The sequence below is a fragment of the Vulpes lagopus genome, chromosome 8 (genome assembly GCF_018345385.1).
Source record: "Vulpes lagopus strain Blue_001 chromosome 8, ASM1834538v1, whole genome shotgun sequence".
In the NCBI taxonomy this organism is placed as follows: domain Eukaryota; kingdom Metazoa; phylum Chordata; class Mammalia; order Carnivora; family Canidae; genus Vulpes; species Vulpes lagopus.
The window spans coordinates 41,825,767-41,841,314 of NC_054831.1; the positions used below are offsets into that span (position 1 = coordinate 41,825,767).

Sequence of the window (15,548 nt, forward strand, 5' to 3'; positions counted from 1 at the left end):
GATAGAAAATTGGCCAGAAAACGTTAGTGAGCAATTACCAGAAGGGAAAACTTGACTAGACAGCAGAGAGTCACTGAAAGATTTGTATCATGGCAAATGATGGTATTTTAGGGAAATATGCAAACTAGTAGTTGGGTAGGCATTGGGATGAAGATACTATAGGCAAAGAAACCACGTAACTAATTGCAGCAGGAGGTTATAAAAATTGAAATTAATTGGTATTTTCTCTAGTGGATGCTTTATGCTTAATACCCATAAAATTTGTAAACAAAGGAAAAATAATTAGGATCCATTTAGGAGCTAGATAAATTCCTTAAAATCTGTAGGCATATAACTTATTAACAGTGTATTCTGAGCTCTTTTATTTTTTTTCATATTTTGATTCACTGAGAATTACATGTATTTTTAGACCTGAAGATCCTATGTTGTCATTATGAAGTAGATTATTTACTTTTCAATTCATATTTAGAGTAAGATTTAAATGCTAGTAACTATTACAAACTCCTGCTATATTAAGTGCTGTTTTAACAGTTTGCGTGTGCTGTTGCTGTGTGTGTTCCTGTTTAGGAGACTGATTTGTATTTATTTCTATATATAAAAAATATTTTGATTTTCATTTTTGTACAAAAGTAGTGGTGGAAGAGTCGCTACAAAGGTGATTGTTAAAATAACTATTGGTATTTATAGAGCATGCTTAGGCAGTAACACCTCCTGCTCTGTTGTTGAGTCCTGCCAAGGTGACTCCTGGCCGTGTTCCAGGCTACTGTCACTCCAGGCTAGGGGGAGAGCTGGACCATGGAAGTGATAGTGTCCCAGGGGAGGCAGCGGAGGGAAGGACTCTGATTCTTTCTAGGGTTGAATCAGTAGAGTGGCAGCTAAGCTCCCCTGGGGACAGGAAGGTGAGAAATAAATTGGAAAACAAGAGTAGAATGTAAATCATATTTAAAATGCCTGTTGAGGGATCCCTGGGTGGCTCAGCAGTTGAGCACCTGCCTTTGGCCCAGGGCGTGATCCTGGAGACCCAAGATCGAGTCCCACGTCAGGCTCCCTGCATGGAGCCTGCTTCTCCTTCTGCCTGTGTCTCTGCAACCCCCCCACCCTCGTGTCTGTCATGAATAAATAAAAATAAAATCTTTAAAAAAATAAAAAATAAAATGTCTGTTGATCTCAAAACTGGAAGACTGGATTGATTCACAGTTCAGTTTTTTTTTTTTTTTTTAATGACACCAGAATTCAGATCTTCTCTAGTCTTAAAGTCATTGAACTTTATTTATTTATTTTTTTTAGAGAGAGAGAGAAAGTTATTTATTAGAGAGCAGGGAGAGGGGCAGAGGAAGAGACTCTCAAGCAGACTCAGAGTGCCCTACATGAGGCTCTGTCTCATAGCCTGAGATCACAACAGTCAAAATCAAGAGCTGATGCTCAATCAGCTGAACCACCCAGATGCCCCTAATTTCAATTATTAAAAGATGAGCCTAAAAGATTTTAGGAAGAGTGGTAGATGAGCAGTGGGGAGATTTGAGGCAGGCCCTTTAACCCTGTGTATCATGTTCTCTCCACATGCAGAACAAGAGAGTTGGACTAGAAATGGCTTTTTTTTTTTTAAGATTTTTTTTTTATTTATTCATGAGAGACAGAGAGAGAGAGGGGGGCAGAGACACAGGCAGAGGGAGAAGCAGGCTCCATGCAGGGAACCCGACGTGGGATTCGATCCTGGAACTCCAGGATCACGCCCTGAGCTGAAAGACGCTCAACTGCTGAGCTACCCAGGCGTCCCTAGAAATGTTTTTTTAATGGTTTTGTCTACTCTGACACTATTCTGCAGTGTTAAACTGGATAGATATATTGTTTTTAGTATTTGTGATGAACTGTTTGTATAGTTTTGTTTTGTTTTTATAATCCTATATTACAATTTTGTCTTATACTCTAGGGCTGTTCAAGCTCTGAGGATTTTTTTTTTTTTTTTTTTTTTTTTTTCCGGAGAAAAACTTTAAAGTAGATCTGAGGAGATTTTTTTAGGTCTTTCTGTCTTGAGTGGCTCAGTCAGTTAAGTGTATGATTCTTGATTTCAGCTCACATCATCCTCAGGGTCATGAGATTGAGTCCTGCGTCAGGCTCCATGCTCAGTGGGAGTCTACTTGAGATTCTCTCTCCCTCTCCCTCTGCCCTTCTCCATGTGCCTGTGCTCTCTCTTAAAAAAACCTTTTTTTCTTAAAAACTCCCCCTTGCCCAACTGTGTATAACTTACTCTGTCATATATTTTCGCATATATTTGTACTGTGAATATAGTGAGAAAAGATAAGTTAATTTTGTTTTACTTCTTTGAGTTAATTATGAGCAATAATTTTCCCTTTCTTTTTAAAGGTGATATGGAAAGTCCCGTGTTTGCACTTCCCCTGCTCTTAAAAATGGAACCCCTCATTGAAAAGCTCTTCATGTATTCTTTCTCATGGAATTTTGATTGTTCACAATGTGGACACAAGTATCAAAATAGGTTAGTCTTTCTCTCTTTTTTAAATGGACATATTTTATTAAAAATGGTTCCGAGTAATAAAATTTGAATAAAACTTGCTTCCATTCATAGTACTTCTCTCACCGTGATTCCTTCTGCGCTCCGTAAAATTCCTTCCATATCTTGAAGTCTCCTCACCATAAAGATTAAAAGGAAAAATTTGATCCCCAGAAACTACAGTTTACTTGCTTCTTTAAACTGGAAGAATAAAAAACCATGGTTTGCCTAGATTACTAATTAGTAAGAGTTTTTTTCTTAAGTTTTGCAGTGGAAGGGAGGACAAATGGGAAGAGTAGTACATTCCTCTCACAGCTCCCCCTCTAGATTCTCTGCTGAGTTAGAATACTTCTTAGAATTATTTGAAATGATAGGTTTTGTTTATTTCTCTGTTAGCAACTAGGGTTTTTGTTTGGTTACATTTTTATCATGGTAGAAACTGATTTTAGGCTTCCAGAATCTGGCAATAGTCCTGAGAGGTTACTTTGGCTCCCCTAGTCCTCCATGAGACCAGCCACCGGCAGAATCCTCTTGCATGTGAGCTGTCTCAGCCTACTTTCTCCTTCTCTCATGCCTTTAGATGAGGATTAGAGGGATCATGATTGACACACAGTCATTAATGCTCTGAGATTGGGACTTGGGAAGAACTGTGTGAGAAGAAAGTGGCAGTGGATTTCTTTTGTTTCCATACACTGACCATATAATAAGAGGAGAGTATGTTTTGGAAGAGGAGTCAGAGAAAGTTTTCATTGCACAGAGAAAGTTGCTGGCTGGCAGTTAAAAAGATTACCAAACTGATTCTGTTGGTCATTTTTCAAATTACTATAATAGAGATAATTCTTTCAGTCCTTTCCTCTTTTCTTACCTACTAGCAAATTAGAAAATTTAGAGCCTCTTAAAATTATTAAATAAAAATGTAAGTGGAAACTATTGCTTAGATATTATCTAAATTGAGATTATTTTTGGTATGCAGGTAACAGAACCAGAAAACTTTTTACCACTTAGCTCAAAATGACTACAAGAGAGTAAGAATAAGCATTTCACTCATACCTAGGACTTAAATAATTTTTTATGAGTATAAGAACGAGTCTTTCCTGGTCTTGTGTCACTGATTCATATCAGATCACTGATCTTTTCCTCATCTGATGAGTGTGGAAAGACAAATGTGAACCTTGAAAAGGGGTTAAATATATACCTAAGGCCCAGAGTGACACACTACTAAGTGAGAAAATTCAGGCTTAGGTTTCCTGGCCTCAGACTTTCCTGCTGACTGTGGTATATTCCTTAATCACCACCTGGATTTTAAATAATATAAACAAATTTGATGATTAAAAGCAGCTTAATTACAGCTTTTTCAGAATCCACATCTGAGTTGTTTGACAGCTTTTCATTGAGTATATTTTGTGTGCCAGGAACTCAACAGAAAAATAATCTGTATCCTGGCCAAAGTTAGTGAGATAACAGATAAACACGTAATTGAACGTCAGTGACTTAGTAATTATTTTTGATCTTTTGGATGCAAAATGTTAAGTGCATTTTGGAGGTGTATGAAAAAAACTGAGGGCTCAAGGGAAGGAAACTACTGGCCAATTGGGTTTGCTGCTGTTTGTTTGTTAATTCTTCTGTTCTAAAAACAGTTAAAGAGGAAAAGCTAAAATGAAGTGGCATTTCATTAAATACATCTTAGTATATCATAGTTTAAATCTGTTTCCACTAAATCTGATGGGAGAATATCCAGCAAACTCATGGTTTTATGCTGCTGTTTTTAGGCCCAGTTTAAGATTTTACTTTATTTACAAAGTATATTTTGGAGGCAGTTAAAAACGTGTTTGGAGTCAGACTCCCTATATTCAAATCTCAGGTCTGTCATTTGTCATCAAATGATATACGCTCTATATTTCACTTTGCTTGTCTGTAAAATGGAGAGAATAGTACCTGCCACCTAGGGTTGTTTGGGAGATGAGTGCTTAGCACAGCACAGTACCCTGCTTTGCATGTAGTAAGTGCTCAAAAATGTTCGCTGTCATGTGGTGCAATTAACATTTATTTGCTGAGACAAATTGCTGTTTATAGATCAAAAAATAGGAGCCTTTACTCAGTCATCATCTCTGAGAACCAAGAATTTGGTATAAATAAGTCATTCCATTTTAGTGATAACATTATGCCCCTTTGCTTTTAAAATGTTAGCTTCCCTGAGAACTGGTATATTTGTAGCAGTCTGTGCTTATGTCACTTATGATTGATCAGTGTTTGTTATTATATAGAAAAAAAGCTAGTGTCTCTTTGGTAATTAATTGCTCTTTTAAAGGTATTTTTATTAAAGGGAATCCAGTTGAGATGTAGTGTACATCTTTAAATACCATCTTTCTAGGTGCCTGTTGCTGTCAAGTATTTAGGCTAAAGTGCAATTTTAAAACTTCTGTAACCAGTGAAACACTTTAACACTGGTATTCTAATTTTTTAAAGATTAAGAAAATTAAGTTGTATGTATTCCTGATTATATATTTGTAAATGCTTTTTTGGTTGTCAATATGGATAGCCAGATTGTGAATCTTAAAAGGAAGGAATGAGCTCTTAATAATTTTGGAAACAGTGGCTCTCAACTAGGGACTATTTTGTATCTCAGGAGACATTTGGTAGTGTTTGGAGCTAATGCCATTAACCGCCACAATTGGAGGCGGTTAATGGCATCTACTAGGTAGAGGCCAGGGATGATGCTAAACATCCTCTGCACAGGACCAGTGCCTCACAGCAAAGAATTACCCAGTGTAAAATGTCATTGGTATTGCTCTTGAGAAACCCTGCTTTGAACATTTTCTTTATTTTACAGCTGAAAAAATAGAGATAATTATTGTGAAGTCTTCACAGAGAGCTTTACTATGGTTTGGAAGGAACATTGGCATATGAATTTATTATATTTATTATATTATAAACCAAGATTTAGGCATTGATTTAAATTAATGTAAATGAATTGAAATGAATTTAAGTTATGTCTCATTTTTTTGGCAGATATATGAAGAATCTGGTCACTTTTACAAATGTCATCCCTGAGTGGCACCCACTTAATGCTGCCCATTTTGGTCCATGTAACAATTGCAGCAATAAGTCACAGATAAGAAAAATGATATTGGAAAAGTGAGTTAAAATTGCCTTACTCTTTTTAGAACAAAAATGAAGGTGGATTTAGTGTGTAGAATTGAAAGTAATGACTAACCTACTTTTCAGAAGTTTGAGTTAAATAACATAGTTATTCTGGCCACTAAGCAAACTGTCCCAGACAAAATACCAATGAAGACCTGTCTTGGGGTGATTGTCTGACCCTGCTCTACTGGTGCCTTTCTTTCCTTTACCTTTTTTCTCCCTTTAAGGATATTAATCTTCCAGTTTTTCTCTCCTCTGCCAAGTGCCTGGAGTCACTAGAATTCTGTGATTCCCTTAATCTGATTTCAAGAACTAAGATGACTCAAAGATGAACCACAGGCTCATCTGTCTGAATTCCTATCTTCTCCCGGAACCCAAGCTAATTCTTCATCTTCTTATAAGCTTTCTGCTGCCTTTGAGTGAATGTGTTTTTATTATATTTTGCCAACTTTTCTTTTTGTCCTCGGTGGGACCACTGGTTGGAATTACTTGCTCCAAAACTACCACCAGAAGCCCCATATTTTAAACTCAGAGGTCAGTTCCATTATAGGCAGTTTGTCTCTCTTTGTTAATATACTCACCACACTTAGACATCCTTTGTAACCTTCATGTTTAGTCACCTTACCTCTGACTCTGCAGTAAAGAAATGTTTGGAGGTATAATTTGGTGTCCTGAAAAACCAGGCACATTAACCTTTTCTTACCTTTTCTGATGCTCTTAGAGGATGTGACAGGAAATCCTTCAGTCTGTACTAAAAATTTGTTTTCATACAACGGATAAATTCTTATCTAACAGTGCCCAGACTCAAGAAAAAAAAAGAGCAGTGCGTCTCCTACCTCCTCTCCTTTAAGCATGCACTTGACACCTTTAAGGTAGTATTTACTTGGGCAATTCAGAACAGTGTGCTCATTCCACCTTTATACAGTCTTCTTCCACCTTTATACAGTCTTCTTTTATAGTAGTGGAGGACTGGGGCCTTACACCCAACACCTGGGCCCCATCTCTGTATCCTCTCCCTGTCCTCCTTCCTATAGGATTACATTTTTTGTTAAATCAGTACTGTTTATTATTATAAATATACATATATATTCCATCTCTATCCAAGCAGTATACATGGTTATGTTTCATTTCTTTTGTAACTTTTAATTTTTCCTGGAATTACTAATTTCTTTGTGTTTTCATTTGCATTATGTATCCATTGTGAATTTTTTCCAAATTCTTCACACACCCATCAATAAATTTTCCAAACAATTGTGTTTCACAGTTTTTGAATCCTCTTCCCCACCCACCCACCCACCTCTTTTTTTCTAGAAACCGTTCTTCTGCCACTTTTTATGCTGCTGCTTCAGTGTTCAAGGTTATACTGATTCTTCTCCGGGCCTAGTGCCTGGGAGTGCTCTTTACGCACTCATTCTGTCACAATCCCAGTTTTTGTATCCGGGCCTTAACCCCACATTCTTCATTTGTCACCTATCAGTATTGAGTCTTTCAAGGGATGTGGGGTATACATATGCTCTTTTCATCATTGTGCCCACTCCATAACACTCATGTCATCACTTCAGTCTGCTAAGTGACCGCTTTCCTGCTTGCTTTTTGCGTTCAGAATACTTGTTTTCTTGTTTGCTTATGTCTCCTTTTCCTTCTTTTGGTTTATTACCCTCCTTTTTTTGGTCATTCACTATCATTTGATAGCATTTGAGTGGAAAAGAAAAGGAGAATCTTTAACCTGAGGTCCATAGTCTTTCGTGGCTGTCTGGGGTTTCAAACTTTTAGATTGAAGTGTTACAGGAGGCTTTTTTTTGTTTAAGCCTTGTCCTTGATGAAAAGGTAGTAAAAGGGCAACAAGATGTGGGTATCTGCCATCCTATACTGGACCGTTGGGTGGTTTGGAGCTTCCTGGTGTATGTGATTTCATCTAACGGCTATATCTGCTCTTTCTCAAGCCCCAGCATTGAAGATAAAATTATACTACTATTTTGTTTGATCTGTTAATTGTTCGCATTGCAACATAAAATTTTTCATTATACAGATATGTTGCTCTATTTAACATTAAAGATTCATGCTCTGATCTGGCAATGTATCTGTTAGGTGTAAGTGTTTCGATGTGAAATGTGTTTAGAGTTCTAATTTATAAGCAGAATTTATAGTTTGGACTTTTACTATATTCAGAAGTAATTGAGCTAGTATGTAAAATTCATTTAAATATTAAATGACAAGGTCTTTATAAAGTCCTCTGTAGTCTTTTTACTTTGAAATTCATATTCTTGATTTGTTGATATCTAATAGAATTTAGAAACAAATTTAATATCGTTTTTAAGGATAACTTAAAAGTAATTAGGTCCATCATGATATTATGCATAATTTAACCTTATAGCATTCTAAAAATTAATAGTATTATAAGTTCCCTGAACACTTTGTCTCAGGTAATCTGCACTTCTAATATGTTCCCATTAGAAAGAGTCCATTGATAAATCAGGTGAATGAGATCTAACAAGTTCACGTCTTCTACTTTAAGTAAATTATTTAGGAATTATATTCAGAGTATGGTGTTGTGGAGCACCAACTTAGAACCTGATTTAATTTTACTTCACAAACTCTTAAAATGAACCTCACTACTGCCATGACCACCTCTAGGAGTCTGGTTATACACTATGCTGGATTGTCATTTGAAAAGCTTATTTATGTAAACTTCGTTTTTAACAGTGATTTTTATTTATTTTTTTAACGACTGTAAAGGGTAGGAAGAGAAATTAGATGTTTTTTTCTGTGTTTATAGACCGTATTAAAGTGTCATGAAAGTTTGGATGGAGTACTTATACATAAAATAATTAAAATTATGTTTCTTAATTTAAGTCTTTATTGTCTTTATTGTGTGGCAAAAAAAATGCTGTATTATTTCTGAGATCCTTGAACTTACTTCTAAAGAATACAGTTGTAAACCTTTGTTGAAGAGTTGAATACTTCTGAAGTATTTTGTTTACAATTAATATGAAACAATTCTAATTAATTATGTCTGATTTTACTCATATTTTTCATTTTTCTGTCAGTCTGAAATATGAATCATTCAGTGATGTAATTAGATCTAAAATTTAAGGAGATTTCAAAATTACATTTGCAGATTTTTTTTTTACCTAAAGCCTATATTTTTATGGTTCAGAAATACATATATTCACATCGTTAAAATTGCATTTTCTAAAATATGAATTACTACATTGCATTAGTTAGGATAAAAATAAAACACTAGTCCTCTTGGCTATTCACACGAGACTGTGGCTGCTCTTTGTGGGACAGGGACTTGGTGTTTTCCTGCTGTCTGTGGGTAGCAGGGCAGTTAGCACAGTTCTGTGTGCTGCTTTCTCTATTTTCTGTTTTCTCTTTTCCTGAGAGTAGATCCTTATAAGAGGAGTTTAATCTCAAGTTAGGGAGGTGAATACAAATGGATCTTAGCTTGAAATCTCTTGTGACTCTCTTTCAGTTCTGTTAACCTGTCCCATCCAATTTTTTTATGGTTGAGTCAGTACCTAACTTGATCCTCTCAGCTCTGAGCATCATCTTTGACATGACAGGCATTATGGGTAAGCAGCAGCCTGAGAACAATATCTATTGCTAAGGTAGGAGTAAGTTCTACTCTCAGCTGAGTGGCTGGAAATGAGATCAGCTGGAATTATGGGTAGGAGGAACCTGTGACTTTTAAGGGACGCTAGACAGAGTCTAGGGGACCCAGAAAAAAAATGAACTAGAGAAGGAGGAGGGGGCATATGCTTTATTTTATTGAATCCAAGATGCCATCGTTTAGAAGTTGCATTTTTTAAAAATATGCCATTAAGAAAGAAATGTTGCCTATTTAACACTTTCCATGTTTAACTCACACAAAGAAGGCAGGAAATTTATGAGTTTGTATAGTCTAGGAATCAACAAGAGAATGTTTTAGTAACTGGCCTCAGAAGATATCTTGAAAAGGTACCATATGAGACCAAGAGAACTAAGTATTAGTACTTATAGAGTCAGGCAAGTGCCTAAGCCTGCATGTCCAGCTGTGAGAACCTATATCTCTAGTTTCACTGTGGGTCGTTGATTCAAAGGCACACTCTTTACATGTTAACATATTTGAAATGGGAGTACATCTAAGAATTGATGGCATGATAGAGTTTAGTTGGCAGTTTTCTTCGCTAGTGGTAATGTTATAATTGGTGGTATCTTAGATCAGTTAAATAGGTATGATAAAAAAAATGGGTTAGCATTATAGACAGTTTTACAGGACTTTTTATTTATAGGTACTTAAATTTTGAAGACTTGATTATTCCTCTAACAGGATGATTGACAAGAGATAACTTACTCATTCCTTGTCACTGAATAATCTGCATTTTGGATATTGAAGTTCATTTCAGCTGAATAAACTTTGATAAGCTAAGTAAGTTTGATAGTTGTTTAAATATTAGGAAAAGAGATATTTTCGATATCTTTCTTAAATCCTGAAAGCTTTGTTTTTTGTTTGTTTGTTTGTTTTTTTTTTTTTTTGGTTATTTGAGGGACATCTTTGGGTTATATGTTCTGGTTTGTCATGTTACTGTAATCATAAAGTGTATTTTTGAAATGATGGATGTCTTAAAGTTTCTAGTAAATCAACTAGTATGTTGTATTTTCTTCTCTATATAGGTACAAATCAAAATTCCTAAGTAAAAGTTGTACTTTGATGGACCTGTCTGCTTCCTGAGATAACAGTGAAATAGGCCAAATTATTAGCATGTTGAGGTTTTTTAAATGTTTAATGTCTTAGGTTTGTTACTTTGCTTCACATATTACCTATTATCTATCTAATGAAAGTAATTCATTTGGGCACTAGATGTCCAAGAAAAGTCTAAAAAGGTCTGGATTTTTCCCTGCGATTTTATAGAGTAGTTACGTTACAGAGATCTTCTTTAAGCCAAAGCAGCATTGCAGCTTACAGAGCAATTTTTGTTTAATGGTCTGTGTTAGAACCTTATTGCATGATGGCTTCCAACTGTCACTGATACCATTCTGAGAAGGGTTTACTGTTACATACTTTGTAGAGTGAGTTCTCCATTTCTAATTAAGGCACACATCTGGAGGTTCTCAAGAAAAATTAGTGGAGTTAGCCTTGGGAGTATTATGTGTGACTTCCTTGCTTCAGATCATCTTTTGTATAACAGGCACAGGACATTACATTTGTTTGACTTCATTTGCCTTTCTCTCCCACAGAGTATCTCCTGTATTCATGTTGCACTTTGTGGAAGGCTTGCCACGTAATGACTTGCAGCACTATTCATTTCATTTTGAAGGCTGTCTTTATCAAATAACTTCTGTAATTCAGTACCAAGCAAATAATCATTTTATAACGTGGATTTTAGATCCTGATGGTAAGTGTTTAAACCTTTTTCTTGGGGCACCTAGGTGGCTCGGTGGTTGAGTGTCTGCCTTTGGCTCAGGTCATGATCCTGGGGTCCTGAGATCAAGTCCCACATCAGGTTCCCCGCAGGGAGCCTGCTTCTCCCTCTGCCTATGTCTCTGCCTCTCTCTCTCTCTCTCTCTCTCTCTCTCTCTGTCTGTCTCATGAATAAATAAATAAAATCTTAAAAAAAAAAAACAAAAAACCTCCTTTCTTGTATAATACATGAAATCTAAACTCCAGATTTTTTTTTAAGGCAAACTTTGCCTTGACACTTGCCCTTGCCTTTTCTTCTGCCCTCCTTGTCTCCTCTGTCACTGGTTTAGAAACACTCCTATCTTTGCTTTGTAGATGTATGGGTATACACATGCATATGCATATTTCTTTTCTAGACAGAGGAGAAGATCACAGACTAGTGTTGGTTTACAGTTTACTTTTTTCCACTTAGTATGTTTGCTTTTATTTTTTTGCTTTCACTCCATGGGTTATATATGTTCAGTATAGAAAAGTGAATGGTGGCAATTTTGATTTGTTTAGATATGTAACCATGTACTTCTTTTAGAAAGAAAGTACATCATACTGAAGGTTTTTAATTGAGAAAGAACAAAAACAAATTTTGCTTAGTTTGCAGTTGTTAGTAATATAAGTAAAAATCAACATCTATTGGGTGCTTGGCTGGCTCACTATGGTAGAACATGTGACTTTTGATCTCAGTGCCACATTGGGCATGGAGCCTACTTAAAAAGAAAAAAAAATTTTAAAGTGAAGTAAACATCTATATATAAGACTGTTAGACATTACAAACTATGTAGTCTTCTCTCACTAAAATAGAATATCTGAGGGATCCCTGGGTGGCGCAGCGGTTTGGCGCCTGCCTTTGGCCCAGGGCGCGATCCTGGAGACCCGGGATCGAATCCCACATCAGGCTCCCGGTGCATGGAGCCTGCTTCTCCCTCTGCCTGTGTCTCTGCCTCTCTCTCTCTTTCTCTCTGTATGACTATCATAAATAAAAAAAAAAAAAAAAAAAAAAAGAATATCTGAAATCCATAATTTGCTATAGTCACGATAAAGCCTTTAAATAAATTTTTCAATAGAAAATTAAAAGTACAGCTCATAAGTACAGCTAAGTTTTTCTTTCCACTTATCTAATATGGTTTAATATTGAGTTTATTTTTCTCAAAGTGTTCATTTTGTCTTAAACAAGATCACTAGCCCCATAAAGTGTTATATCAGGCTGTTGGTAAGGGGTCTCTGATATTTTTTGATATTTTTTTCTCTTTTCTATTGTTTAGACACTTTTCATATTTTGTGTCTTCCTCTTAGGGATGTTTTGGGTGAATGACACAATAATGGGTTATAAAGGCACTTTGCAAAGTAAAACTCACTTTAGAAATACTGTCACCTAAAGTTTTACCCTACTTCAGAATTAGGGGGGAAATAATTCTCAATAATGTAAACAAAACTAAAAAAACAACTTATTTTAGTTTTTTGCTGCATTCTAGGGAATCTGAGATCCTCTTCAGGTAGGTTAGATGGTTATATGGTTTCCATCCGTGACAACATGTAAAAATCATGATTACGTTTTAAAAATGTCCTGACTCTCCTATGTGTCATTGGATCAATCTCTGGGGATTAAGCCTGAATGTGAATCAAGTAATTCTAATGTGCATGTGTGGTAGACAACCACTGATGAAAACAAACAAAAGTCTCAAAGCTTTAATGGGTATAGAATTAAAAATAGGTTCCTGTGATATATCCATAAAATTTAGTGAATAACCATTCTTGGAGGGATTTTTGTGTGTAAAGGAGGGTCCCCTCTTCTCTTGTCATCCATCACTTCATTTTCACTTGACAAATGAGAAAATAGAATCTCTTAAATAATATAAGCAAACACCTAAAAACCTCTAGTTTTTTTCCTAACCAAAAAAAGGAAAAGAAGAATTGAACTAAATTAACAATTGAAGCAAATATTGGTACTTGAGGTTACAGGCTTCATTTATCTTGAAAATTCGTGTAAAAGGAAAAACTTAATCAGTTTTCTGATATTGTCGGGTAAATTGGGTGATAATACTGTGATTTTTTTTTTTTAAAGACCTTATTTATTCATGAGAGAGGCAGAGACACAGGCAGAGGGAGAAGCAGGCTCCATGCGGGGAGCCAGATGTGGGACTCGATCCCTCCCTGAGCCAAAGGCAGACATTCAACCGTTGAGCCACCCAGGTGTCCCAGTCCGTAACTTTTATTAGCCAAATAAGACTTTAGCCTTTGGCAGAGAAAAATGGTGACGTAAGGATAAGACCATGTTCTCTAATGTTCTCCTTTGCTGGATATTCAGGGATATAGCTGTTAAAGTGGCCAGAAGAAAGTGAACCTAAGCTGGTGAGTTTTGAATGTCTAACCTTATTTACTGAACTTTCCTCATCCCCTAGGAAGTTGGCTTGAATGTGATGACCTAAAAGGCCTACGTTCTGAAAGACGTGAGAAATTTGAAGTTCTTGGTTCAGAGATACATATTGTTATTTGGGAAAGAAAAACATCCCAAATGACAGATAAAGCATCTGCCTACCTTCCACTTAAAAAGAGTAATGATGAGCCTGCTTTCAGTGATGAGAAACCAGCCTCTCCAACATTGTGTTCTGTGGGTGATACTGCTCCTGCTGGGCCGTCCTCAAGAACTCTCCCCACTGATGTGGCAATTGCTCCTAGCAGTCTCTCGCAGGGTGAAGCTGTAGCTTGTGGACATCATTTATTTTCAGGTCCAGAAGATTTGGTTGGCAATGATATTTTGTCTTTGACGCTTGAAGAAATACAGATTAACTCTGAACATTTCCTAAATGAACATGTTGCAGAAAGTGCAGGAGTCTGCAAAACAAATACTTCGCAATCACAAGAGTCACAAGTGGCTTCTTTATTATCAGCTCCATGTGTTGAAAAGCTTACTCAAGACCAAGTCATGGATTTAAGCTTTCCATCTCAAATTGTAGATGCAAACATGCAGTTGGCACAGATGAATACAAAAGACGTAATTACTAAACCTGTGAATAGTACTCATGCTACTGATCCTCCTATACATGGAATAAAGCCAATAGAAGTTGAGGGTACGGTTGCCCTAGAGGACACTCCATTAAAGCAATTTCTTTCACCCAAAACTGAGAAATTAAAACCAGAACAACCTGTTACAACTCAGGTATCTAATTTGATGAAAAATGAAACTGCAACATTTTCTCAAAGCATGATAATGAAGTCAGTACAGAATCCAACTCTGAAAGAAACTCAGAAGAAACCATTTGTAGGAAGTTGGGTTAAAGGCTTATTAAGCAAGGGTGCTTCTTTTATGCCACCTTGTGTTTCAGCTCATAATAGAAACACTGTAACTGATTTGCAGCCTTCAGTTAAGGGGGCAAGTAATTTTGGTGGCTTTAAAACAAAAGGCATAAACCAAAAGGCTAACCGGGCTTCTAGGAAAGTTCATAGGTGTGCAAGTAAACCTCCTGCAGTTAGTAACCCTCTATTAAGCCGTCCATCATCTGGTAGCATGACTTCTCATGTATGTGCTGCTAATGTTAATGCTGATTCAGATGTTTTGAAGAAATGTGAAAATGCCTCATATGGAGCTCACCGCAGTCACGATTCTTATATAAAAGAAAATGGTATTTCTTCAGCAAACCATGAAGACTCTGTTGAGGGTCAGATTCATAAACTTCGTCTAAAACTTCTTAAAAAACTTAAGGCAAAAAAGAAGAAATTAGCTGCTCTTATGTCTTCCCCCAAAAAAGGAACACTTCCAAGTGAAAAATTAGAACATGTGTCCCATTGTGGGTCTCAAAACAATTGTGAATCAATAGAAGACTTGTTAAAAGAACTACAGTATCAAATTGATACTGCTGACAATAAATCCGGGTGCACCAGATTTCCATACAGTAGTCAAAGTCATGAAGAAATTTTAGCAGAATTATTGTCTCCTGCAACTGTTGTCTCAACAGAACACTCAGAAAATGGGGAGGCAGACTTTAGATACTTAGAAATGGGAGATGACAACATCCCAGCACCAGTGTCTACTGACTTAAACAATATTCCCCAAAACACACATCTGAGACAGGACCATAATTACTGTAGCCCCACCAAGAAAAATCAGTGTGAAGTTCAGCCAGACTCACTGACAACTAATGTCTGCATTAGGGCATTGAACTTGGAAAGTTCCATGAAGACTGATATTTTTGATGAGTTTTTTTCCACTTCAGCATTAAATTCTTTAGCAAATGACACAGACTTACCTCATTTTGATGAATATCTGTTTGAGAGTTGTTGAGTGCATGTTACCTCTTTTAGTTTAATATTTATTATTGCTCTTGGGAAAACTTACTATGTTATTAAGTAGTGTTTACACACTGGCCTTGTCATGAACAAAATATAAGCTACTGAAGATTTTACCTTTGGTTCTACTCACAAAGCATGTCATCTGTTTTATAAATTAAAATGATCGAGAATTTG

General features: G+C 36.3%; 1 protein-coding gene across 1 annotated transcript in view; it reads left to right on the forward strand.

Annotated features, from left to right (window-relative positions):
• USPL1 (ubiquitin specific peptidase like 1) overlaps positions 1 to 15,548 on the forward strand; it is a 33,668-nt gene extending 18,120 nt beyond the window's left edge. Inside the window, exons 6-9 of the mRNA XM_041766707.1 lie at positions 2,365 to 2,494; positions 5,519 to 5,644; positions 10,871 to 11,028; positions 13,487 to 15,548. Coding sequence (XP_041622641.1) covers positions 2,365 to 2,494; positions 5,519 to 5,644; positions 10,871 to 11,028; positions 13,487 to 15,366 — 2,294 coding nt within the window. The 3' untranslated portion in view covers positions 15,367 to 15,548. The remainder of the gene's footprint in view (positions 1 to 2,364; positions 2,495 to 5,518; positions 5,645 to 10,870; positions 11,029 to 13,486) is intronic.